General features: G+C 32.1%; 3 protein-coding genes across 3 annotated transcripts; 2 read left to right on the top strand and 1 right to left on the bottom strand.

Annotated features, from left to right (window-relative positions):
• The first annotated feature begins 4,369 nt into the window (after positions 1-4,369).
• On the top strand, positions 4,370-5,026 carry LOC146952304 (uncharacterized). Its single transcript, XM_085737872.1, has 2 exons — positions 4,370-4,473; positions 4,624-5,026. Exons 1-2 carry the CDS (start codon positions 4,370-4,372, stop codon positions 5,024-5,026), a joined length of 507 nt encoding a protein of 168 aa, XP_085593998.1.
• A 9,874-nt stretch (positions 5,027-14,900) lies between these two features.
• On the bottom strand, positions 14,901-17,782 carry LOC146952305 (uncharacterized). The gene is made up of 2 exons (XM_085700819.1): positions 17,647-17,782; positions 14,901-15,193 (listed from the first exon to the last, which is right to left on the bottom strand). The coding sequence occupies exon 2, from the start codon at positions 15,183-15,185 to the stop codon at positions 15,012-15,014; it is 174 nt and encodes a 57-aa protein (XP_085556945.1). The 5' UTR covers positions 15,186-15,193; positions 17,647-17,782; the 3' UTR covers positions 14,901-15,011.
• A 1,551-nt stretch (positions 17,783-19,333) lies between these two features.
• On the top strand, positions 19,334-19,906 carry LOC146952306 (uncharacterized). The gene has a single exon (XM_085700831.1). It carries the CDS (start codon positions 19,415-19,417, stop codon positions 19,748-19,750), a length of 336 nt encoding a protein of 111 aa, XP_085556957.1. The 5' UTR covers positions 19,334-19,414; the 3' UTR covers positions 19,751-19,906.
• Positions 19,907-25,326: the final 5,420 nt, after the last annotated feature.

The raw sequence follows: 25,326 nt of genomic DNA on the forward strand, positions 1-25,326 counted from the left end.
GTTTTTATTTTAAGTTTGTTTTCAAATAAGTAAAACTGTCGACTTGTGGCAGTTGTAGTTTGAATTTCAAAGAAGTGTAGTTATTTCTAGACTTAGTATAAATAGTAGTTTTTCATAGGAAAAACGGGTCACAATTCCGTCATACAAACTTACACTCAAAGTATCCGTATGGAAGCGAGAAACGAGTCACAAGTTGCAATGTATGAATCTGTGTACCAACCTTTGTTTAATCAATGCAATTTACCCTTTGTTCTTTAAGTGTTCTTGCACTTTACTTTATTAAGTTCGATTGAGTTCAAGTGGATTGAATTCGATTGTTTTTATCATATTTCTTATATTTTTGACATCAAAAACGCAGAATTTCTAACAACAAGAACAAACACAATATGTCCTAAGATTTACTGGTTGATCTTGCAAGTTACCATTTGTAAACCAGCGGTTGTTTACGAAAATCCAACGTAAACACTGGTAACTTTAGCTTACATGCAATTGGTGATTGGTCTTTAGTCTGAAATTTAGAGGTATGTATCACAGTTGGTAATTTTTTTTTTTTTTTGGAGATTTCCAAGAGATTGGTTCCCAACTAGAGCTAAGCTTGTCACCAAAAAGGTACTTTGTCCCCAAAATTGCATTCGTTCTAATTCTTATGGTAAAAAATCTTGGCATTTTTTTGTCAATTGTCATGTTGCTATAGATACTTGGAAATCTCTAAAAATATCGGATTTGATAGAACCACATATGTTACATACCGATAAAATTGCTGATTTATTTTTTAAAGTTGCCCAAAAAATGTCTTAGGTGAGACGTAGCACGTGGAGTACAACTTTATGGTGTTTATGGAAAAGCCGTAATTTGAAATCGTGGGATGAAGCAAATAAAAATGTTACAACAATATATCATCGTGTTGCTTCTTTCATCAATCAATGACAATGAGAAAATTTACAACGGCAACAGAATACAAGTGCGACTCCTCGACCAAGAGTGGTACGTTTGAAGAAACCTCCCTATGGTATGTTAAAATGTAATTTGGATGCAACTTCTATGTATAACAAAGTTGGTACTTGTATGTGTGTTAGAGATCATCAGGGAACGGTATCAAGGCTAAAACCATTTATTTTCTTTCATACTGCAAGCTATCAAACTGATTGGTAAATTGAGTCTTAACTCTTAACAATGTTATATTTGATATTGATGCAAAATAAATGGTCGATAGTTTCAACGACTTCAATCTGAATTTGTCTTCTTTTGATTTCATCATTAGAGATTGTTTCCTCCATTTTTCAAATTTATGTTCAAACTCGATGGTCAATCTCTCTAGAAGGCAATCCAATATGCTGGCCCATGAATTAGATAGTGTGGCTATATATACGGCTAATCCTTAAGTATTTGATTTGTTTCCAGACTGTGTTGCTCCTATTTTTATTAATGAAATGAGTTAAATTTGTTTATGTCAAAAAAAATCATACAACATATATATTTGCTTAATGATATGGAATAGTGGAATGTGATATCTTTCTTTGCTTTTGTGCGATATGAGTTTGGTTATTCATCGACGTCGAAATAAGATGGAGCCAAGTACCACGGTTGTGAATTGTGTGATAATCAACAAATCCAATAGTAATGTTGCCTAGGCTCACCCGATGTTTGAAGCACCTGCACCACATCTAGATTGATCTCCCTTTATCTATTTTTATTTATTTTTGAAATCAAATCCCTATTTTAGATTAGATTTTTATATCATGTAGATTTAAGTTATTACTGTTTGTACGAAGAATATTATTAAAAAAAGTGTCTGAAGGTCCATGACGGGAAGATAGAAGAGGACCGTACAAGCAACCCTTTCTTCCATTTTTTGGGGTCCATTGCTTGCAATACTTAGGTACCGTTTGACCAGGCTTTTTTCAGCTTCTCTACATTTTTAAGGAGAAGTTAGGCCAAACACAATATCAATTAAGTACCTTTTAAAAAAAGTATTTTTTTTAGAATGCATAAAATTGAATGGAATGGGCTTTGATCAAAAAACTACTTCTCCACAACACCTCTCTTCAACTCACGTTGCCAACCTTTTTCTTTTATTTTTTAATATTAGATTTCAATATGTTTTTTTCTTCCATTTTATTTTATTTTATTTTTTTAACCGGTCCATTTAATTTTTTTTTAAGGAGGGTCCATTTAATTATATTATCTATTTTTGAAGGAATTTTATTATCTTTTTATCACTTATACATTAATTTCAATATCTTTTAATTATTACAACCTTGCAAATATTTTTATTCACACTGTCATTGAATGACACCGAATATTTTTATTCCCTTTCTTCAACCTCTGAAATATATATACACACACACATTAGCGTATAAAGTAATACTTTATGTCCGTCTGTCTGTTTTTTTTGTTACGCTAATGCACATAATTTTTTTTGTAGTGTTGCGTAATGCGTATAATTATTTTTATAAAATTTTGATTTTAATTAAAAGTACAAGCGTAGTTACCTAAAAAAATTATACTTATATATATTTTACACATTTGTATTGTAACAAACCATGCATATTTTTTTCTTATTAAAAAAACTAAACATATCTTTTTCAATGACACCAACAATGTAACAAATATCCTTCAAAAAAACAATGTAACAAATATAATATTATATAATATAAATTCTTATCTTTTTGAATGACACTAAAAATATGGTATTCTTATAACAAAATTTGTTATAGAGTATAATTCGAAAAGAAAAAATCAACTATTCTTATTATATATGCAAGGTCCCGGGTTCGAACCCCGAACACCAGCAAAAAAATAATAAATTCAAAATTTTGTACAATATTTTGCCAAACAACTTTTAACTTAAAAATAACTTTAGAACTAAAAAAAAATAAAGAAACCAAACAACTTTAACTTTTTCTTAAAGGGCTTTATTTTAACTTTGTTTTAAAGTAGCTTTTAGACCTAAAAAAAGTCTGGCCAAACGGTACCTTATTCCTATTTAGGGTAGAGAAAGCTCGCTTAACTGGTCAAATTGAGGGAAATAACGAAGGAAAACATAAATTGTAGCATGTAGGAATGAAACACGGAGAAGAACAAAAATTGATCTTGTAATAAACAATGATTTAAAATTCCACACAGTAAAAAAATCATGATATAACCAACGTGGTGTGCTATAGAAAATAAATTCATTCATGTGACCTTTCCCCAAATTTAATTAAGTTTTTCCACTATGGTATTTAAATCGAAGGATCAATTAAATATATTGGTTCATATTTGGTAAAAGTTCAATGACTTACGATGTCAACATATCCTACCTCATGTATATAATTTTATGTGGTTAATTGTGCAATTTCCTACCTTGTATATTAGGTTAATTGTGATTAGTGGTAATTTGATTGGCCCATATTCAAATTTAAAGCACAAGTTTTGACCCACTTTTGCAAAACAATATTCAGACAATAAATTAGGGTTTCCACAATTTCTCACCCACGATTTTAACTTTCATTCCAATCAAGAAAATGTAAGTCTCTCTATATCTCAGTCAAGCCCTAAACCCAATCTCTTCATCATGCCGAGGTGGTGGTAGGACTTGGAATATTTGCGGAGAATTATAGGTTATTGAACTTTATCTTAATGGTTAAATATGTTTTTAGTCTCTATAATCAATTTTTTGTTTTAGTTTTGGTTAGACTTTTGACCCTCCTAAAGTTTTTCATTATCACTTTTGGTCCCCACTTTTTATTCAACTCATATTTAGTCTTCATATTTTTTAACAAAATTTACCAAAAATGAATATTATATTAGGACAATTTCTAAAATAAATTGATTTTTTCAACAAAACATGATTAAATATAAATTTTAATCCCTTTAACGTTTAAAAATTCATATTCAATGGAGAAAGTTTAAGGGAAAAATAAAATTAAACAAAGAAAGCAAAGGCTGACGTTGTCAATATTATTCCAAAAACCAATCGAGTTATCTGAGATAATATGTCAAATATCACATGACATCGATAATTTATTTTTCAATTTTTATCAAACAGACCTCACATGATGAGAAATTGAATTTATGTCTCTAAGCACTCTTGCTCTTGCTATCAATAAATTAAACAGGCCCACCTATGATTGAATGAATGAGCTCCCGCAAAGTTGCATAGCATAGCACGAACGCTGTTCACAATTCACATTATGTCACATTTTATTTTATTAAAAACATATTCATTTTTCATTTCTTTTATATTATTTATCTTAAATGTATCTTTTGATCACAAAAAAAGGTTTACGTTCTAAGCAGTAATTTTTTGTAATCAAATTTTGTATCTCACTGAATTTCAATAAGTATATCAGATATAGGTCAGTGCTACCATGATAATATCCGTCGGATGGTTGGTGATGGGAGAGGTATTTTCTTTTGGACGGATAACTGGGTTGGAGGAGTTCCGTTAGTGACAAGATTTCGGCGTCTGTTTGATTTAGCCGAGAATAGGTGGGTGTCGGTAGAGGAGATGTTGTAGTTAGGTTGGGAGGAAGGGGGAGAGGCGTGGAGGTGGAGGAGGAGACTTTTTGCGTGGGAGGAGAATGTTCGAGATGTGTTTTCTGTACATAACGTTGTTTTGTAGATTGATACTCTTGACAGGTGGCGTTGGCTTCTTGACCCGGTTAATGGCTATTCTGTCAGTGGGGCATATCACTTCCTCACAGCTGCAGAAGCTCCTATTGACAGGGATTCAATTGATAACATTTGGCATCTTCTGTTTGCTTGGCGTCTTCTGCACAACATGTTACCAACTAGAGATAATCTCGTGCGACAGAGGGTTCTTCAGGACGGCAATATTGTTTGTGTTGGAGGCTGTGGATATCCAGAAAGGGCGGTACATTTGTTTTTGGGGTGCAATCTGTTCGACAACCTTTGGTCTCTCATCTGGAAGTGGTTAGGCATTACTACGGTTGACTCGTTTGAGTTGCGCGATCACTTTCTTCAGCTCGGTCACTGCGTTGGTCTACCTCGTTCATCTCATTCATTTTTTAGGCTGATTTGACTTGCTTATGTTTGGACTATTTGGAAGGAAAGGAATAACCGAATCTTCAAAAATACAGCAACATAGTTACATATGATTTTAGACAAAGTCAAGTTGTTGTCTTTTGTGTGGTTAAAGACAAATTTGTTCACTTCTGCTTTAGTTATCATGACCGGTGGCGATACCATCTCCTTTGTATGGGTGTAGCTCTGTAATTTGTTGTTTTGAACTCCCGTTTATCGGGGGCCGTTGTTATATGGCATCGGGCATTGACATCTTGTAATTAACTTTAAGTGTCGTACTTCAGCACGCCTTGTTCGAGGTAGGCCACTGTTGGTTTGTTAATATAATTTATTTAAGGCAAATGCTAACTTGTGCTCTCAAAGGCACTTGTTAAGGAACTCATTATAGAAACATGCGTATCAAAAGTCGTGCAGTCAACTTTTTAAAAGTTAAATTATCATGTTTTCCAATACAAAATTACTCATTTTAGGTTCCTTAACATGTGCCCTTAGGGCATAAGTTAACATGACCCTTTATTTAAGCCTGTTAAAGAATATATAATACTCCCTCCGGTCCTTATTATAAGAAACAATTGACTTTTTTGGTTCATAGAATAATTAATGTATCTTGTTATAAATATAGACTAGATACATCACTTATACAATGAACCTAAAAAGTCAACTTTTTCTTATAATAAGGACCGAGGGAGTATAAAATACATGTTAGAGGGAATGAGTATAAAAAACATGTTTAATAGTATATTTATTTAGTCCTAATAATAATATAATTGTGCAATTTGTGTCTCCAAGGGTGATTTGGATTCCTTAAGTATAAGTGTCGGTATGATCAGATCACTTAATTAATTGGTCCTCCTATTTTTAATTTTCATAATCATCAAAGATCTTAGATTTTTTTTCTACAAAACATCAAGGATCTAGCTTCTAAGTCGACACTGAGTAAAGCTAATATGACATGTTAGCATAGGCAAACAAATAGAACACACGCATCGGTCATTAGAAGCTACGGTAAATGTTACTCCCTCCGTCCCGGAATATCTGACACATTTACTAAAAAAAAGTATCCCAAAATAACTGAGTCATTTCAATTTTCAATACAACTTTCATCATTCCCAATACAATATAACTTTAATTAATACTACTTTCATCATTCACAATTCAATATACTCCCTCCGTTTCAAAATGAGTGTCGCTTTAGCCAAAAAAAATTGTTTCAAAATGAGTGTCGCTTTCAGTTTCCAATGCAATAATAACTTTTTCTTTTCAATTGTACCCTCCAATTAATACTCTGCACACTACTTCCAAAGTATTACTTTTAAAACTAACCAATAGTTAATAAGGATAATTTGGTAAAATAACCATTATCTTTCTCTTAATCATTGCATTTCTTAATATGTGTGTAAACACCTAAAACGACACTCATTTTGAAACGGAGGGAGTATTTCACTTTCCCCTTTATTTATACATTTTTCTTAATCTGTGTGAAAAACCAAACTGACTCAGATATTCTGGGACAGAGGGAGTACATGCGAAAACTCAACTCTTGTTACATGTTAAGAAGCATGCAACATACGTAGAAGATTCTATCTCGTATTAAATTATATCATTTTAACAATTTTATATAAATTAAAAATGTAACTAATTTTGCATAAAAAAATAGTTGTTCACTACTATTTTACAAAATCATTCTCTCTTTTTTTATATTAAATTTGTCCTTCATTAACGGTAATAATTTTTATAGAGAAATTTAAAAAATTAGAAGAAAATATAGCAATTAATATTAAACAATAGAAAGGAAAAGAAACATTAGTGTATGGTTTGACGACAAAAATTAATTTCGATTTAAACTGTTATGTAAAATTGATCTAGATAAAATGATTTATGTTCGAATATATTTATGTAAAAATAAATTCAATAATAAATTGAGTTTGAAAAGCAATTTTAGAAATAAAATTCCGTTAGAAAAACAAGACAAAGTCAATTCTAACAAAGATGAGAGAGACATATTGCAATAAATTCTACAACTTTAAAATAAATTTTAACCCCCTCAAAAATGAAATCAAGCATACGCTGCAGTCTTATATGAGTTAAACAAAATATAATTTTAAATTAAATTAATTAGATATGAATCGGGGGTTCAAAGAAGGGGAAGGAATCTTGGATCCACTAATCAATTTCAATTAATATAACTGAAACATGTTAAAATCAACTTTACGAATATAAAACCATTGATAATGTTAAACGTTATTTTTCTTTCGAACCATTAACTGTTTGTAATATATTTTTTCTAAGCACGTCTTCTGCTTATATTATATTACTTTTATTATTTTTGCTGTTTAAAAAAAACATTATGAATATAAAATCACTTTTTGATTTCTCCAACTTGATTAATAAATGTGATGCCTCTCAACTAAAATGGTTCGCCACATCTAGGTAGTGCTGGTCCCTCTTAGATGCAACCCTAGTTCGTACACAAGTTTTGTTTACCACACAACTTTAATTGATCTTGTTAATACTACTCCCTCCGTTTCAAAATGAGTGTCGCTTTCAGTTTCCAATGCAATAATAACTTTTTCTTTTCAATTGTACCCTCCAATTAATACTCTGCACACTACTTCCAAAGTATTACTTTTAAAACTAACCAATAGTTAATAAGGATAATTTGGTAAAATAACCATTATCTTTCTCTTAATCATTGCATTTCTTAATATGTGTGTAAACACCTAAAACGACGAAACGGAGGGAGTAGTAAACTAGAACCTATAATTAGTTATGTATAGTTGAAATTTGAAACTCTACGAGCTGTCAATATTAACTAAAAAAAATTAATAAAATTTTGATTTACATTGTACAATTTTTTTTAAATAGAAATAGAAATATTTACACATGCACACCATCATCTACGATTATAACTAGTTCCGTAGTAAGTATAACAAATTATTTGTTTTAAAATTTACTAATTGATTAATGACCATATGTACTATTAGAGTGATGAATCATGTTTTTATATAAACAGTACTAATAAAGTAATTTAAATTCATAAAATATTTTGACTAAGATAAAAATTTATAGGACAATGCTAACAAGGGCTAGCTTAAAGTAGCAACTTTATCTTGAAAATTGTACATTCAATTTATTAGTAAATGATTATAAAATAACATTTTTTACATAAAATTTAGGGTTAAATATGTTTTTGGTCCCTATAAATATACCAACTTTTCATTTTAGTCCCTCTAAAATTTTCCTTCAACTTTTAGTCCCTATAAAATTTTCAATCGCTACTTTTGGTCCCTATTTTAAAGTAAACTCATATGTAGAATTCATATTTTTGAATATAATTTTTGCAGAAAATTCATAATATTATAAGAATCTCTCCCAAAAAAATTTAGAATTTTTTAACAAAACATGAATTTAATATGAATTTTTATATTTTTTATGGTTAAATATTCATATTAAATTTATGTTTTGTTAAAAAATTCTAATTTTTTTTGAGAAATACTTTTATAATATTCTACACATTTCTGCACAATTTCATTAAAAAATACAAAAATTAACTTTAAAATAGGGACAAAAGTAGTGATTGAAAATTTTATAGGGACTAAAAGTTGAAGGAAAATTTTAGAGGGACTAAAACAAAAAGTTGGTATATTTATAGGGACCAAAAACATATTTAACCCTAAAATTTAACAATTATTTTCTTTTTTAAATCCTTAACAAACATAACCCAAATTTATAACATGAATAGATCAAAAAGAGTAAACTTGTGAGAGTGAGTGGGGAAAGATGAGAAAAGAAGAAAAAGAGGGAACAAAATTTACTGCAGGCCACCATCAAGAAGCAATTATCCAAACAGTGACATTTTTTAAAGTTCCAAATAAACATGAAAAAGGAAGTAATATTGACTTTGTTCGTATTTAGCAGCTAGGACTAGGATTCATTGGTTGAAAGCGAAGGGTTTCTTTCCTTCTTTCTTACACTCCTCTTTTCATTTCAACATTGTTTTTAGAAAGGAGTAGTAGATGAATGCTATAATCACACTCTTTAACACACAATTTTAAATAGGGTCTTGTTATCTTGTGCCCTTAGGGCACAAGTTAAGGAATTCAAAATTAGAAGTTTTTCATTAAAAACATCAAAATTTTGACTTTAAAAAATTAACTAAGGTTGAATGCACAACTTTTAAGACCATTATTTCTATTTAAATTCCTTAATATGTGTCCTTGAGGCACATGTTAGCATTAGCCTTTTAAATAAACACATTATGTTGAATTAACATAAACACAAGTATAGTGTAAATTTGATAAAATCTACGTGGATTTTGATCAATAAATAAAAAATCATGTTAATTAGTACTCCGAGAAAGTGATTAACATGTCTAACATTATTATACTTCATCCGTTCCTATTTACAAGAAACAATTTACTTTGGTCAAATGCATCTAAAGGTCTTTAAGTTTTTCGTTTTTTCCAAAGTGATCCTTTAAGTTTCAAAAGTCTCAAACAAGTCCTTTAAGTTTCAAAAGTCCCAAACAAGTCCTTTTAGTTTTTGAATCGTTTCAAACAAGTCATCTTAGAGGATGATGGTGATGATTCAGATGATAGCAACAAAGAGCATTATCCACCATTTGTCATACCTAAAAAAATGACTAATTTTAAGTGGGTGTTAGGAGCCAGATTTGATACCAAAGATGAGTTCAAGGAAGCAATTACCAACTATGTTATCTACAATAGGACTTGTTTGAAACGATTCAAAAACTAAAAGAACTTGTTTGAGACTTTTGAAACTTAAAGGACCACTTTGGGAAAAATGAAAAACTTAAAGGACCTTTAGATGCATTTGACCATTTACTTTTTAGATACATTAAATAATTTATGTATTTGGTTTAGGTTCTTGACTAGATACGTACATTATTCAATGTATCTAAAAAGTCAACTTTCTCTTATAAATAGGACAGGAAGGAGTATTATAAGAAATGTTAACGAACGTTTTTAAACATTCTTCAACGATCATAAATACTCCTTCCGTTTCAAAATGAGTGTCGTTTTAGGTGTTTACACACATATTAAGAAATGCAATGATTAAAATAAAGAGAATGATTATTTTACCAAATTATTCTTATTAACTACTCCCTCCGTTTCAAAATGAGTGTCGCTTTAGCCAATTTCACACGGATTAAGGAATGAAATGAAATAATCATTAGACATAACACTTTTACTAAACTGCCCTTACTTTATAAGAAAAAGATAAACTTAAAGTTGCATTGAAAATTGTGTGAGAGAAAAGTTGAAGAGGGTAAAGTTGGAAGAAAAAAATTAAAGTTGTATTGGAAATGTAAAGCGACATTCATTTTGAAACAAATTTTTTTGGCTAAAGCGACACTCATTTTGAAACAGAGGGAGTATTGGTTAGTTTTAAAAGTAATACTTTGAAAGTAGTGTGCAGAGTATTAATTGGAGGATACAATTGAAAAGAAAAAGTTATTATTGCATTGGAAATTAAAAGCGACATTCATTTTGAAACAATTTTTTTTGGCTAAAGCGACACTTATTTTAAAACGGAGGGAGTAGTATTTTCTCCATCCCATAATAAAAGATTATTCATAACAGAAAATATTTAAGCATGTAAAAGTAGGACCTACAAGACCACAAACTTTAGGTACTATCTTTTGATTAACTTGAATGCATCAATGAATGACTCAAAAAAGTTACTACCACCCTTACTTATTACTCCTCGGGAAGGTGATTTGTGTCCAGTCTCTATTATGATCATGATTCCTATAAGGCCCCCACCCTATAATCAAAAGCCTGACAACCACAGCCCTAAACACACACCTTTCTTTAACGCCGTTAACGTTCCTATCAATAATCCAAATAGGTCGTTTTCACGTCTGCATGTACTAGTACTATTATTTCTCTTTCTTTTAATATTGTTACCCAACGATTATACCAAGAGAAATGATATTTTGACAATCATTTTTTGATAACTTTCTCTCTCATACTTACATGATGTTGTTATCCTCTCTCTTTCTTTTTCTCTCTCCATTGTTTTTGACCAATAAGAAGTGAGAAAAACAAGGTTGTCAACAAAGTTGTCATCAAATAAATGTCAAAATATCATTACTCTTTTACCAATGACTATATCACAAATTTCGTTATCCAAACAACACGACACCTTCTTTTTAACCAAACATTTCATTATTATACTTTATCACACTGTGTCTTTTTTTATCTTTACTTTTAATTTTGAGATAGAGTAATGATATTTTGACATCCATTTGATGACAATTTTGTTGACAATTTTGTTTCTCTCACTTCTTATTGGTCAACAACAATGGAAAGAGAAAAAGGAAGAGAGGATAACAACATCATATAAGTATGAGAGAGAAAGTTGTTCAAAAGTTGTCAAAAAGTGGTTGTCAAAATATCATTTCTCTTTGAGATAATAATTTGAGAGCTTTCTTAATCTACTACTGTTCCCTGTATTAAGTCATGTTCCTTATTTAGGAACAAAACATCTCCATCATTAGCCCATCTAGCTTCTTTCCCTACATAGTTCCACGTCATAGCTCTTCTTAACAATAGAAAGTAATTAAAGATAATTTATTTCTTTCACCATAAAAAAATTATTCTCAAATTATTTTTATTTCTCTCATTTTTACTTATCATTTCAATACATCCCATTTAATTAATTAATTCTCTTTAAGAAAATGTTAACAAGTTTTATCTCTTTATTGCCGAAGTTTTGGTCGTGGTTTGTCTAAAGAGACATTAAGTTTGTAATAATTTTAGGGTCTTGTTAACGAGTGCATCCGAGACATTCTTTAAGCATGCTAAGTAAAATAACTATTCTTTTAAAATTTAAAAGTTTTTAATTTCCAATGCACTAATTACATAAACTTTTATAAAAAGTTATTATTTTTGGTCCTTAACCAGTGTCCCGGAGGCAGTAGTTAAGATTTCCCTAATTTTTACTATCAACGTAGACCATTTATAAGAGTGTGTTCAATGACTAGTTTTTCAAATTTAAGAACACACACCTATCCCATCATGTCTAAAAGAAAAAGAGATTAACTTTGTTAACAACCAAATACAGGTCAAATTCATAATCAAAATTAGTACAACAACAATTTCCAGGGTGGTAACAACCCTAACCATGCAAAACCACAATACCATTATCAACCATACCAACAAAATCATCAGGAAGATCGGACACAAAAAACCAATGATACCCTAACAATTTATGTAAATGTCCATCAACATCTAGAAAATCATTGAGGTTTCTATAAAAAAACCAATGATACACTATAACAATTTATGTATTATGTCTATAGTTTTCATTAGATACATATACATATGCTGGTGACAAACCTATTAGGCTTGATAAACTTTTTTGTCAGTCCAAGTCTAACTTAAAAAATGAACATGCTAACTATATTTTCTTTGACCATTCATGTATATGGTATAATAAGTCAATAAAAATTTAATATCCCTAAAAAATGTTATAAAGTAAAACTATATGTCAAAAATATTTTTTTTTATTTAACACTTATTTTATTTTCCTTAAACAGTAGGAGTACAGTACACTATACATAATTTCCTCTCAACTAAATAAAAGAAAAATTAGAGGGATGTGGCCCAAGAATCACATGCAAAGCATTTTTTTAGCTAGAAGGAGGACCTCTCTCAATAACAAACAGTTGTTCCTAGTCACGTGCCTATTGAATGTATACATTTAAGGCTTTTGGGGTCCCAAACTCTACCTCTGAGCTGCAGATGTATTTTAAAATTAGTATAATAAATTACTTTCCCAGTGTGGAAATGAATCCCAAAAGAATAATATCCCACTTCAGGAGAGTTTGTAGTTTTATGCATTTTTATGCTAATAATATGAAATAGATTTTTTTTTTTTTGAGGGAATATGAAATAGAATTTTGTTCTCAGCAATTTGACACTAATAATAAAAAGGTTAAATATGTTTTTAGTTCCTACAAAATTATAAGTTTTTAAGTTTAGTCTCTACAAATTTTTTAATTATTTTTAGTCCTTATTTGTATTTTACAGGGACTATTTTGAAGGACAAAAAATATCCATTTTTTGTAAAAAGTTTTCAAAATATGCACTATTCTTACAAATTACAATATTACGGAGGACTAAAATTACCATTAGAATTTTTCAGGGATTAAACTTAAAAATTTGTGATTTTGTAGAGTCTAAAAACAAGACAAGAATTACTTTACTCAACAAAATCATTTTTTAGTTGTACCTTTGTCTTAGTTTTAGAAGAATTTTCCTTCATCTATGTTACCCGGATAAATGTATTTTCCTCGTTTATCTGTAATTTTGTATTTCATTTTATGCCTTTTCCACATGCAAAGTAAAAGCATGTAACAACTAATACAAATGTTCTACTTTGAAATTTGTAATTTAATGTTTGCAGTGCAGGCTCATCCGTTCTTTCAAACACCTTTAGGGTAAACTGCTAATCCAGTTGCTCATAATTTAACAAGGGCATCTCTAGGAGTCATCTCATAGTCGATAGTTCAACCGACTCCTTATATCAAAAGTCCATATGACAATGGGGTTGTCAGACAACATGTCTTGTTGATGGAGCAACAACAACAGCAAGTGTATGCAAAGAAAAGCTTTCGCTTGAGAGAAAACATACCTAGATGAATAGATAGACTTACACTTGAGAGAAAAATTGTTGGTATATCAAATATGAATAAAAGTCCTACATTACATGGAAAAATAAATGTTAATATATAAATGAGAGGACTCATATGTCTATTGTCTTAATCTTTTAGATAAAAACATTGTGTCTAAACTCGCTCAATTGTTCAAAGTTCAATGTGATGATCTCTCGTACTCCTTTGATAACCCAACTCACCCCATATTGTCTAAAATGTTAGCGCAATTATTGACATAAAGTTTCAATATTTGCTTAACCAAACTTCTTCCTCTAATACTAGCATTGAATTCTCCTTTCAAACCCTGAATGACCATCATGATTAGCCAATTTAAGACCCTCAATATAGAGCTCCCTACATCTCTTCTATGTAAGATAAGGCAACCATTTAAAACATGGGTTACTTCAAAAACCACCACAACCTGCCCTCCTAAAGTCCTTTCATTGAACCATTCATCTGTCGAGGTCGAAAATCCATGCAAATTGGTTTAAAATTCTTTCAATTGTGGTGAGACCAACTCACATCAAACCATATACCTTCACATGCATATAGGAGAAAGATCATTGCAAGTGTTCTCCCAAAGATTATTGCTCTTTCATTTCAAGCAAAATTGTACTTTGGGAAGCACCATCTCTTCATCCATATGACGAAGAGAAGATAGAGATGTGTTGAATTTCTCCCCACTCGTTGCACCTCCTCAAATTTTAATTTAAAAATATACAAAATGCATATTAAAATTATATACAGGTGTGTCTAAAAAAATATCACAATAAAAAACTGGAATGCTAGTGTCTGTTTTTCCATGAGTAAATATAAGAACAAGGGTAATTAATGGCCGAATAAAGCTTCAAATGATGTATTACAAAACAAAAGCCTTTCAAATAATGAATTGATTGTGAAATATACCATATATATGAATCATAGAAGGTGTGCAACATACGGTTTATAATCATCTATTGAAAAGTTATTGATTAAATTTGAATAATTCTATAATTTATTTATAAAGTTGATAATCTAACGACTTTAAAAATTAGGGATAATTTACAATGTTAGCCCAACCGTTCCAAAAAAAAAAAAAAAACCCAGAAATAAGATTTCATCAATATATATTTTGGAAAGTTGGTCCTAGAAATGAATTTAGATGAGTTCAAACAAACACCCAAATAATACTGCATACTAACAATCAGTCTCAACAAACAATAAAAAGATTGGCATTATTCAACCTGTAATATAGAATGTGATAATTGTCTCAAAAAGAAGTACAAGATTGTTACAAGGAAGCAAAGAAAGATGCAATATATCACTTCATTTTAGCTTCTGTAAACAGCACATGACGATTAACTCTGGGATCATACTTTCGAAACTCAAGTTTCTCGGTAAACTGTCTTGGTTTCCTCTTAACATAGAAGAATCCAGTCCCCGCAGCAGACACAAGTTTCACGAACATCTGAGCCTTCTTCTTAGCGTTACCCATTTCTTACTCTAGAAGGAAAAAAGAACAAATGAATTATATAAAATCAATGTGCATTTTGAGGTCCATAGTATATTACTAATTCATTTTCCATCATTACTGCGTAAATAAGCTTTGAAAATCACAAATGACAGCTTTCATAGAGTTATTAAAAGGTTGATAACCCGAGAGTTTAAGTTTAATGAACCGCATCTTAAGACTACTTTGTTCTGTCACCTAAAGTCCCAACATTTAAGGATCAAGTCACAATGCAAACAAGCTCTACTATAGGATTTAAAAACAACTTAAAGCTAAAAAAAAAAGCGCTTAACAATATATAGAAATCATAATCTGTCACACTGTTATTATATTCCAAAAGAAACTAATTTCTACCACAATGGAGCTCCTAACCTAAATTGATATATCTTCACTAGTTTTCTCTTCAATTTCAACCTTACCCAATAAATAAAAAAAAAGGAATTTTTTTCATCAAAGTCGTAAACTTTAAATTCAAACAATCAAAGAGCAAGATCATAGCACAAAAATTCAGAAATAAAGATTGAATTTAGATGACTAATAAATCAAAATCTTAGCTCAAAAAGTTAACAAGAACACAATAGAAAAAATAACAAAAATTGAAAAAGGAAGTAGGTTTAGATATCACAACAACACAAATAAGGAAGTTCCCCTCAGCTATACTATCTTCAACTTATCACACAATTCCCATTAATAAATACTAAAACCAAATAAAGCACACTATCAACAACAACGACAGGATAGAAAAGGAAGTAAGTTGTTCAGTCATCACAACAATATAAGTTCTGTTAGCAAATTCACCTCAGCTATTAATTCCAAGGAGTATCAAGGTTTTTTGAGTCCAAAGCTTTCGAAATAAAAATGAAAATAAAAGTAACAAACTTATTTAGTGAGTTGCAAGTTCATACTATATGACTTCATGTAAACAATTTCAAGTCTGCCATTGAAAATTCTGATTGTTTCAATACACAATTTGTACCATGTTTACTTATCGAAAAGGACTATCCATTTGCTCAACATTTCTAGGTCTAGTGTATATCAAGGTATTTGTAGTTTGTACACAATTTACCAAGGAAGTTCTAATTCTTACAAACTTGTGTAAAGGTATAAAATGTTATAAACTTGGGTATTACTCTCCACATTAAAAAGTAATAAAAGGAATTGTGGGTTTAATTAGAAAACTGACTGATAACTAATGATAGGGAGAAACTGAAATTGGTTTATGAGGCTGCAGCTCTCATATTTATAATATGCCAAGAATTATTTTGTAGACAGACCCTCCGAACTAGGCATGGCAACAGGGCAGGGATGGTTTTTGCCTTCCCCGTCCCCAAACCCGAGTCTCTGATCATTCCTTGTAACCCTCCGGATCCCTGACGGGATGAAAAACAGAACCCCATCCCTGGGGGTTCAGGTATCCCTGCCCCGCCCCATCCCCCGCAAAACAGTAGTTTGTAAAAACAACAGACCCCTGCCCCAATTGGCCCAAACCCACCCCTAGCATTAAAAGTAACAGAAATCCTTTCTTCACTATTTCATCAACCACATGTTTGATTTCAATTTTGAAGGGGTCAAAATTGATTTAAAGGTAGTAGAATTGATTTTATCATGTTTGGAAGATTTAGGATATGTATGGATAAACAACTTATTTGCAGCTTATGTATAAGCTATACAATAGCAAAGGTAAAATAAAGTTAAATTATTTTCTTACAAGCTATAAGCTGTTTTCACAAGCTAGCTAGGAGAACTTATGAAAATAAGTCAAAAACAGCTTATGAACAATGTCATAAGCTGTTTTCATTAGCTCTTCCAAACAGTCTCACAAAACTTTTACCAATAGATAAGCTCAAATAAGCCAATCCAAACAGACACTTAAAAGGAGAATTGATTTCGCTTGTTGAATTGATTTTACATTTTTACTTAAACTAAAATTTGTAGCTTTTGGCTTCTACAATTGATTTTAGCCTTAAATTTATTATTGAATCCACTTTTACATAAATACATCCAAACATAACATTTTACATTCAACTCACTTTTATCTAAAATCATTTTACAAAACCAATTCATTCAGAATCAATTTAAGTCACCACAGAACCAAACACACACTAAGAAAGAATTTAATGGGAATTTAACACACAAGAAAAATGAGACAACCCATTACAAATTTCAAATACCCAGAATGCTTAACATAACAAAATTTCAACCCATATACAAGAAACCCTATGAACTTTGCTTTGAACTAAACTATACGGAAAATTGCAAATGTGAATTCGAATAGAGTATCAAGATGCAAAAAGGTTACTAATTTTCGCTTAAATCAACAAATTTGAGAAGTAATAAACAAGTAATTTGATACAAATCTACAAAAGCATAATAGCAAAGAAATTCAAAACAACAATAATTAGCTATAATACGAAAAGGTATAAGAAAGAGTTCAGATTCGTCATACCTTTTTCGAAGCAGAGAGAGAGAGAGAGAGGAAGGGAGGGTAGCGGTTCGCGTGAGAGAGAAGAATTGATCTTAGGCACGTGAGAGAGAAGAGAGAAGGGAGTAGGGTTTAAGAATTCAGACCGGTTCGGTTTTTGGTAAAAATCTAATCCGACCAAACCTACATCATTCGGTTTAGTTTAGTTTTTAGCTTTTTTAGGTGAAACCAAATCAAACTAAAGTGACGATCTTTGGTTTGATTCTGTTGATTAATTCGTCTAAAAATCAAATTAAATCGATGATCTTTGGTTTTGATTCTGTTGATTGGTTCATCCAAAAATGTTGCTTGTTGCATTGGTGTGAGGGTATTGGTAAAATGTTGGCTCTCAGGTAAATCAAAGCGAGCTTACTAACTTAGTAGACATATCGATTCATTAGTTCATGAGATTTTAAAATTAAAAACCGATAGTCGAACCAATCATGTTTTGTTTCCTATGATTCGGTTTTTGAACCGAACCATAAAGGGTCACACAATTTTTTTATTTGGTTTTTTTATTTTATCGGTTTTGTTTGAACTACTTGCACCTCTAGCTGGGACATGTTCAAGTTGGATAGCAATGTCTTCATTACATGCCCAATCTTTGTATTTTGAAATTGGAGAAAATATGAATCCAACCTCAATCAAGACAAGTTTCTCTGTCAATGTGTGTGTTATGTGTTATGTTGCCATGTCAAAATAAAACTATACCCTAAAGACGACTTATCTTCATTGAATTCCCTTTAATTATGTTACAATTTTCATTCCTAATAATTACGTTTCGTTAATTATTTTCAATCAAACCCTGCTTTAAATAGACTACATAATATAAGATCCTTTTTTTGACATAAACATAAAATTTTATTCAAAATATAAAATAAAGATAGTACGGTTAAAATGACCATATGCTGGGACATTCTCTATCCATATTTTGGGGTCAAAATCAATGATTAAAAAAGCCAAGATGAATATGGCATAAGGTCAAAATATATGATTTTTGCTTCTATTAGTAAGCTTAGTAAATATGTTAGTTCAACGGTTCATTGGATTTCAAAACTAAAAATCAATCTTTCAAAAAGAAAAAATGTTAAAAATGTTCGAACACTTTGTGTGGTGCAAAAGATTTGAAGGTTTTTTAAAAAATATAAAATTTTGATTAACTTAATTATTGTTACTAATTAATTTTTCTACTGAGTAACCCCTACACTTCAAAATTTGCAAAACAAAAAATATACAAAGACTTCTATTCTAATGGAAAAAGAGAAACATATTGAATAAACTTCTTTACCAAGTAATTAGACACACAAAACTTTGTCATGTCGTGAGAGTTTAGTCCCTTTTGCATGACTCAACTCCATCAGAATGGTGTTGATGCTATAAATTAATTAATCACTTGTCGGTCGTTGATAATTTTGAAGTTTTCAGATGATTGTTTTATAATTTTTTTTTCCCGAGCTTTACACCCTCTTTCTTTCAAAAAAAAAAGAAAAAGGTTAAAAAGATTGCGCACATTGATGTATTTCTTTTGAAACTGCACTATTCAGTCTTATTGCTGTCCCACATTTGTGCATGCATGAGAATCCGATGCTCTTTAGTTAGTGCTTACTTTGACAAAGCAATATTCCACTCACCATATCAACATATTTGTGTTGCAATTCCATAATATCATATCATATATACATACATTTTAATTAACAACACAAAATTTCACTAGAGAACCATAACTTAATTTTCTATCATCTAAATCTTCTGAATGGAACCTGAAGCAAATAGGAGGGTAAACAAATTTTCATCTTATGAGAGAGTAGCAGCCATAAGCTTAGTAGTTCTAGCAGTGGCTTCTCCTCTATACATAGATCACAGATCAGAGAGTGAATTGGAAGATGATGAACAACCAATTAGTGTTACTTTATGGTTACCTATGTTGCTTTTTGTATTGGTTTTAGTCATAGCTTTATCAGCTTTTTTGGATAAGAGCTTCACAAGGTTTGATCGTAATTGGATTCATAGAGTTGGTGGTTCTTCTGGTGGTATTGTTTTCATTCTTATTATTCTCTTTCTTGTTTTGAAGTGTAAAGCATCTTTGTAATGTAAGAACCTTGCATTGCATGCTCAAGGAAGGTTTGTGAGAAAACTAAGTGTTGAATCTTAAACTTAAGATGAATTAATGTTTTAAGCTAATTATTGTCTTCCTTCAAAGTACAGTGTATTTAAGTTAATAAACTTGATATTTTCATGGTAGAAATATCAGCAAAATCTATTAAGAACAATTATCTTTTACAATCTCAAGTGAACTAAAACTATTGTCATGATTCAATTTTCTTGTGATTGCAATAAAACAGAAGCAATATAACTGAGAAACTTAGCACATAAAAAATTGTACTGCAAAAAGAACCAAATTTGGCTAAAAAATATGAGAGATATATCTTATTTTTAACCTAGAGACTCCTTGTATTATCCAATGCATCCCTTAAAATCAAGATTAAAGATGAAGATTTTAATTTTGCTAATCTACAACTATGGGGCAAATCAATAAACAAGTTTGGAAAAATCTATCCCACAAGGGATGGTTTGATGGTGTATTGATAGACGATTGGCAAGTGTACCAATAACTATCGAAGTAGTAAAAATATCGATCCCACGAGGACTGTTTTTAACTTCAATAATTCAATTACGTTATATAATTAGGATGTATAAAAGTTATTTTTGGTTTGCCACTAGGCAGTAGATTTGGTTTGATTTTATGAAATCAAATAAAAGAAATAAAGTTGATTAAGAAAATATGGAGAGAGAGATGAGATCAGGTCTGTCGAATCCTCTATGTTTCCCCTAATTGGTTACTGCACCTATTATTACTAATGATTCTCTAGTTTCACGATAGTTAACAAATTAGCCCTAATCAATCCCTTGAGTTAGGACCCTCTTTTTAAACTACAGCCCCTAATTCCTTAGGTGGTCTAGTAATCATCAAAGGTTTAAGCACGTTAACCTAATATCACTAACAAACGATTATCCATTCCTAGACTAACCATGTTTATTAGAACAATTCAATTAGGTCTAAGTCGAAAGCTATGGTCAGTAGTCATTCGTTCTCACAAAATCATGTTTATATTTGATCAGGATATAAAAAGCATTAAGAACAATTGAATTGAATGAAAACTAGAATATCATTAATAAGTAATAGAGTTTCACAACAACATGTATCAATTAGGGTTACATAGATTCATCTCTGACCTAATCTCTGAGAGATTTAGCTACTCATAATCGAGTTTACAAATAGCATAATCAATGAAATAATTAAAACATACATGAATTGGTAAAAGGATGAAGAAATCGCCCTTCTAGCCGTCTCTGATGTCTCAAAATCGCACTTTGCTCTCCAAAATCGTAACCCCTGTTCTTCAGATTGAGTGCAGTATTTATAGAAGTCATAGGCCTGACCCATCAAAATCGCGCCGCGCCTTGTATAATGGCGTGCCGCGATTTCCTCTTTACAGGAAGTGTGTAATTTTGCTTCAAAAATCGCAGCACGGCTTGTAATTGGCGTGGCGCGATTTCCTTCGAACAGACTTCAAATTTTAAGCTTTTTGCACTCCAGAACAGTATAAATTGCATGAGAACTCTATCAAAATGTCACAATAAGTCCCTAATATTACGTAATGACAGGATGTCATCACAACCCCAAACTTAAACCATTCCTTGTCCTCAAGGAATTTGCTTGCAACAGTGACAAATGACAGTAAGATAACAGTTACCTGACAAAATGATAGTACCCAAAAGTTCATTCTCCTTCTATCTAAAGATGAGCTAGTTTGACTTGTTCGCATCCACCAATTCACAACTCCTCGCATCAAATTGAAACAGGGTTCTACCAGTCGACATGCAGGTCTACATATTACCATACGCTTGAAAAGTTTCTAAATATCAATCAAAGTCAATATCATTACACACTTTTGAGGTCTTTAGGGTTATAACGGGGCTTAGGTGAAAGGTGGGATATATTTGGATAAGTAGGCTACACAAAATTTGAGTTAGGCATTCCTACGGAAGTTAAAGCACAAAATTTCAATCCATCATTCATTCACCCTTTTGGAATAACAATCAATGTAAAGGTACTAGAGAATATTTTTAACATTTAGGGACAATCGAGTTTGAAGTTACTCGGATTTTCAATGTTTTGTCCCTTTTTCATCGTTCATTTTCATTTTTTTTTTCATACACCATTTTTGTGTATATTTTGCATGACAATTTTTCTTTTTCTTTCATTTTTTGTTCTCTAATTCTCTAGTACCCCCACCCCAAACTTAGTTGGTTGCAAATTCCAATAGCAACCCCAAACTTAATCTTTAGCAACATACTACAATGCCTTAACTCAGAAAATACATTAAGGGACAAGTCCTAAAAGTCTCTAGGCTTGTAATGTAGTTTGTCACCGAACAAAAAGTTCTAATCCTACCGGCTCACAATTGGTTAAGAAAGGATAAATTCAACAAATTAAAACTGGGTAGGCTTCAAAAAGGCTCACAGGACCAAGCACTTTTGCCTCAGTGTGTAATTGACAAAGACCAATCAATAATAGAGAAACAATGCAAGTTCTAGAAATGTAGTTGCATGGAAAACTAATCTAAATATAAGTAAATTGAAAATCAAGATTTGGCAATGAACCTTATGGCTGAGATTTCTGGGAGTATGCGACTACCTAGCAACGCCGTACACTTCGCCTTTGAATCAAGTCACCCCTCCTTTAGAACTTTTGGAATACCGTTTCATCAAACAACTGTTACTAAACTGGAATAGGTCACATGAAACAAAACAAATTCATTAATTAAACAAGTGCAGGAGCAATTACAATAGGGAAATAAGTTCAATGGACTTCGACATTAAAAAGAAAATAAAAACTGAATGTATTGAAAAACAAAGTAAATCTAGTGGGTTGCCTCCCACTCAGCGCTTCTTTATCGTCACTAGCTTGACTGCTAAGGATCCTTAGAGGTCCTTCAGAATGAGTCCCACCCTCTCTTTTGGTAGGTCGCCACCTAGGTATGGTTTAACTCTTTGTCCATTCACTTTGAAACTTCGGTCTCCTTCAGGTGTCACTAGTTCAACAGCTCCATATGGTGACACACTTTTGACCAAGAATGGCCCAGACCATTTTGACTTGAGCTTCCCAGGAAACAGCTTCAACCTGGAATTATACAACAAAACTAGTTGTCCACAGTTAATATCCCTAGACAATAAGTTTTTGTCATGATACCTTTTTGTCCTGGCTTTATAGATGAGTGCATTTTCATACGCTCTAAGCCTCATCTCCTCAAGTTCATTAAGTTTCAAAATTCTTTTCTTACCAGCGGCTACTTGATCAAAATTTAAGGCCTTAATGGCCCAATAAGCTTTATGTTCTAGCTCGACTGGAAGATGACATGCCTTCCCATAGACTAACTGATAGGGTGAGAACCCAAGATGGGTCTTAAAGGCTGTCCTATATGCCCACAGTGCGTCATCTAATTTCCTAGACCAATCTTTCCTATTTGACGCAACTGTCTTCTCCAGAATCTGTTTCAGCTGTCGGTTTGAAACCTCTGCTTGACCACTAGTTTGTGGGTGATAGGGAGTTGCAACTTTGTGCTTAATGTTATACTTTTTGAGCACATTTTCAAGAAAATTATTGCAAAAATGCTTCCCCCCATCACTGATCAATACTCTAGGGGTTCCAAACCTAGTGAAAATATTCTTTTGAAGGAAGTTGACAACCGTTTTGGCATCATTAGCAACACATGGTATCGCTTCAACCCACTTTGTGACATAATCAACACAGACTAGAATATGGAGATAAGAGTAAGAGGAAGGGAATGGTCCCATAAAATCAATACCCCAACAATCAAATGGTTCAACTTCAATGATTCCTTTTAGGGGCATTTCATTCCTCTTTGATATGTTACCTGTCCTTTGGCATCTGTTACATCTTGTGACAAAGTCGTGGCAATCTTTGAAAAGGGTGGGCCACCAGAATCCACTTTGCAAAATTTTTGCAGCTGTTCTCTCTCCACTGTGGTGGCCTCCATAAGCTGAGCTATGGCAGTGCCACATGATACTATGTGCTTCCTCACCTGCAACACAACGTCTAATCAAACCGTCAGTACCTACCTTAAACAGATACGGGTCATCCCACAAGTAGTGGTTTGCATCTTTGAAGAACTTTTTCCTCTGAGGGTAGGTCAGATCATCAGGAACTATGTTGCCGGCCTTAAAGTTTGCCATGTCAGCAAACCAAGGTCTTTCTCCAATAGCAAACAGCTGTTCATCGGGGAACTCGGCCTTGATGGCCTTCTCCTTCTTTGTTACCTCATCATTCTCCAGCCTTGAGAGGTGGTCAGCTACCACGTTCTCGACTCCCTTCTTGTCACGAATTTCAAGATCAAATTCTTGCAATAATAGGATCCACCTCAACAGTCGAGGCTTTGAATCCCCTTTAGTTAAGAGATATTTTAGAGCTGCATGATCTGTAAAAACAATGACTTTGGAGCCTATTAGATAAGAACGAAATTTTTCCAATGCAAAGATTACCGCAAGCAATTCCTTTTCAGTTGTGGAATAGTTAACTTGATTTTCATTTAAAACCTTGCTTGCATAGTAAATTGCATGAAAAAATTTGTTCTTGCGTTGGCCTAGGACTGCACCAACAGCATAATCACTTGCATCACACATAAGTTCAAAAGGTAAATCCCAATCGGGTGCAATGATTATTGGTGCAGTTACCAACTTGTTTTTAATCAAAGAAAAAGCATTTAGACATTCAGAATCAAAATTAAACTCGTTTTCTTTGACCAAGAGGTTACAGAGGGGTTTGGAAATTTTAGAAAAGTCTTTTATGAACCGCCGATAGAAACCGGCATGCCCCAAGAAACTCCTCACTCCTTTAACGTTGACATGTGGAGGAAGTTTCTCTATAACCTCTATCTTGGCTTGGTCCACCTCAATGCCTTTAGCACTTATTTTATGTCCCAAAACTATACCTTCAGTTACCATAAAATGACATTTTTCCCAATTCAAAACAAGGTTAGTTTCAGTGCATCTTTTAAGTACAGCATTTAAATGGAACAAGCATTGATCAAAAGACTTACCAAAAACAGAAAAGTCGTCCATAAATACCTCAATGTTCTTCTCTATCATATCAGAGAAGATGGAAAGCATGCACCTTTGAAAGGTTGCCGGCGCATTACACAGCCCAAAGGGCATCCTTCGATAAGCAAACACTCCAAATGGACAAGTGAAGGCAGTCTTTTCTTGATCCTCCGGAGCTACTGCAATTTGATTATACCCTGAATACCCATCCAAGAAGCAATAGAAGGCTTGGCCAGCCAATCTCTCAATCATTTGATCCATGAATGGTAATGGAAAGTGGTCCTTTCTTGTTGCGGTATTCAACCTCCGGTAGTCTATACACATTCTCCAACCAGTGACGGTGCGGGTAGGTATCAATTCATTTTTTTCATTTGCTACCACCGTCATTCCTCCTTTCTTGGGTACCACATGAACTGGACTTACCCATGAGCTATCTGAGATAGGGTAGATCATACCTGCATCTAGTAACTTCAGCACCTCTTTCTTTACCACTTCCTTCATTGTTGGGTTAAGTCTCCTTTGAGGTTGAACCACCGGTTTGTA

The sequence above is a fragment of the Medicago sativa genome, chromosome 1, assembly GCF_051527215.1.
Source record: "Medicago sativa cultivar Bolivia chromosome 1, Bolivia_mono, whole genome shotgun sequence".
Taxonomy (NCBI): Eukaryota; Viridiplantae; Streptophyta; class Magnoliopsida; order Fabales; family Fabaceae; genus Medicago; species Medicago sativa.

Excerpts from the sequence above, each read along its gene's own strand:
- LOC146952306 (XM_085700831.1), top strand. The coding sequence starts at position 19,415 with ATGGAACCTGAAGCAAATAGGAGGGTAAACAAATTTTCATCTTATGAG.
- LOC146952304 (XM_085737872.1), top strand. The coding sequence starts at position 4,370 with ATGGTTGGTGATGGGAGAGGTATTTTCTTTTGGACGGATAACTGGGTT. Across the intron at positions 4,474-4,623 it reads TTTGATTTAGCCGAGAATAG|GTGGCGTTGGCTTCTTGACC; the intron begins GTGGGTGTCGGT and ends TACTCTTGACAG.
- LOC146952305 (XM_085700819.1), bottom strand. The coding sequence starts at position 15,185 with ATGGGTAACGCTAAGAAGAAGGCTCAGATGTTCGTGAAACTTGTGTCT.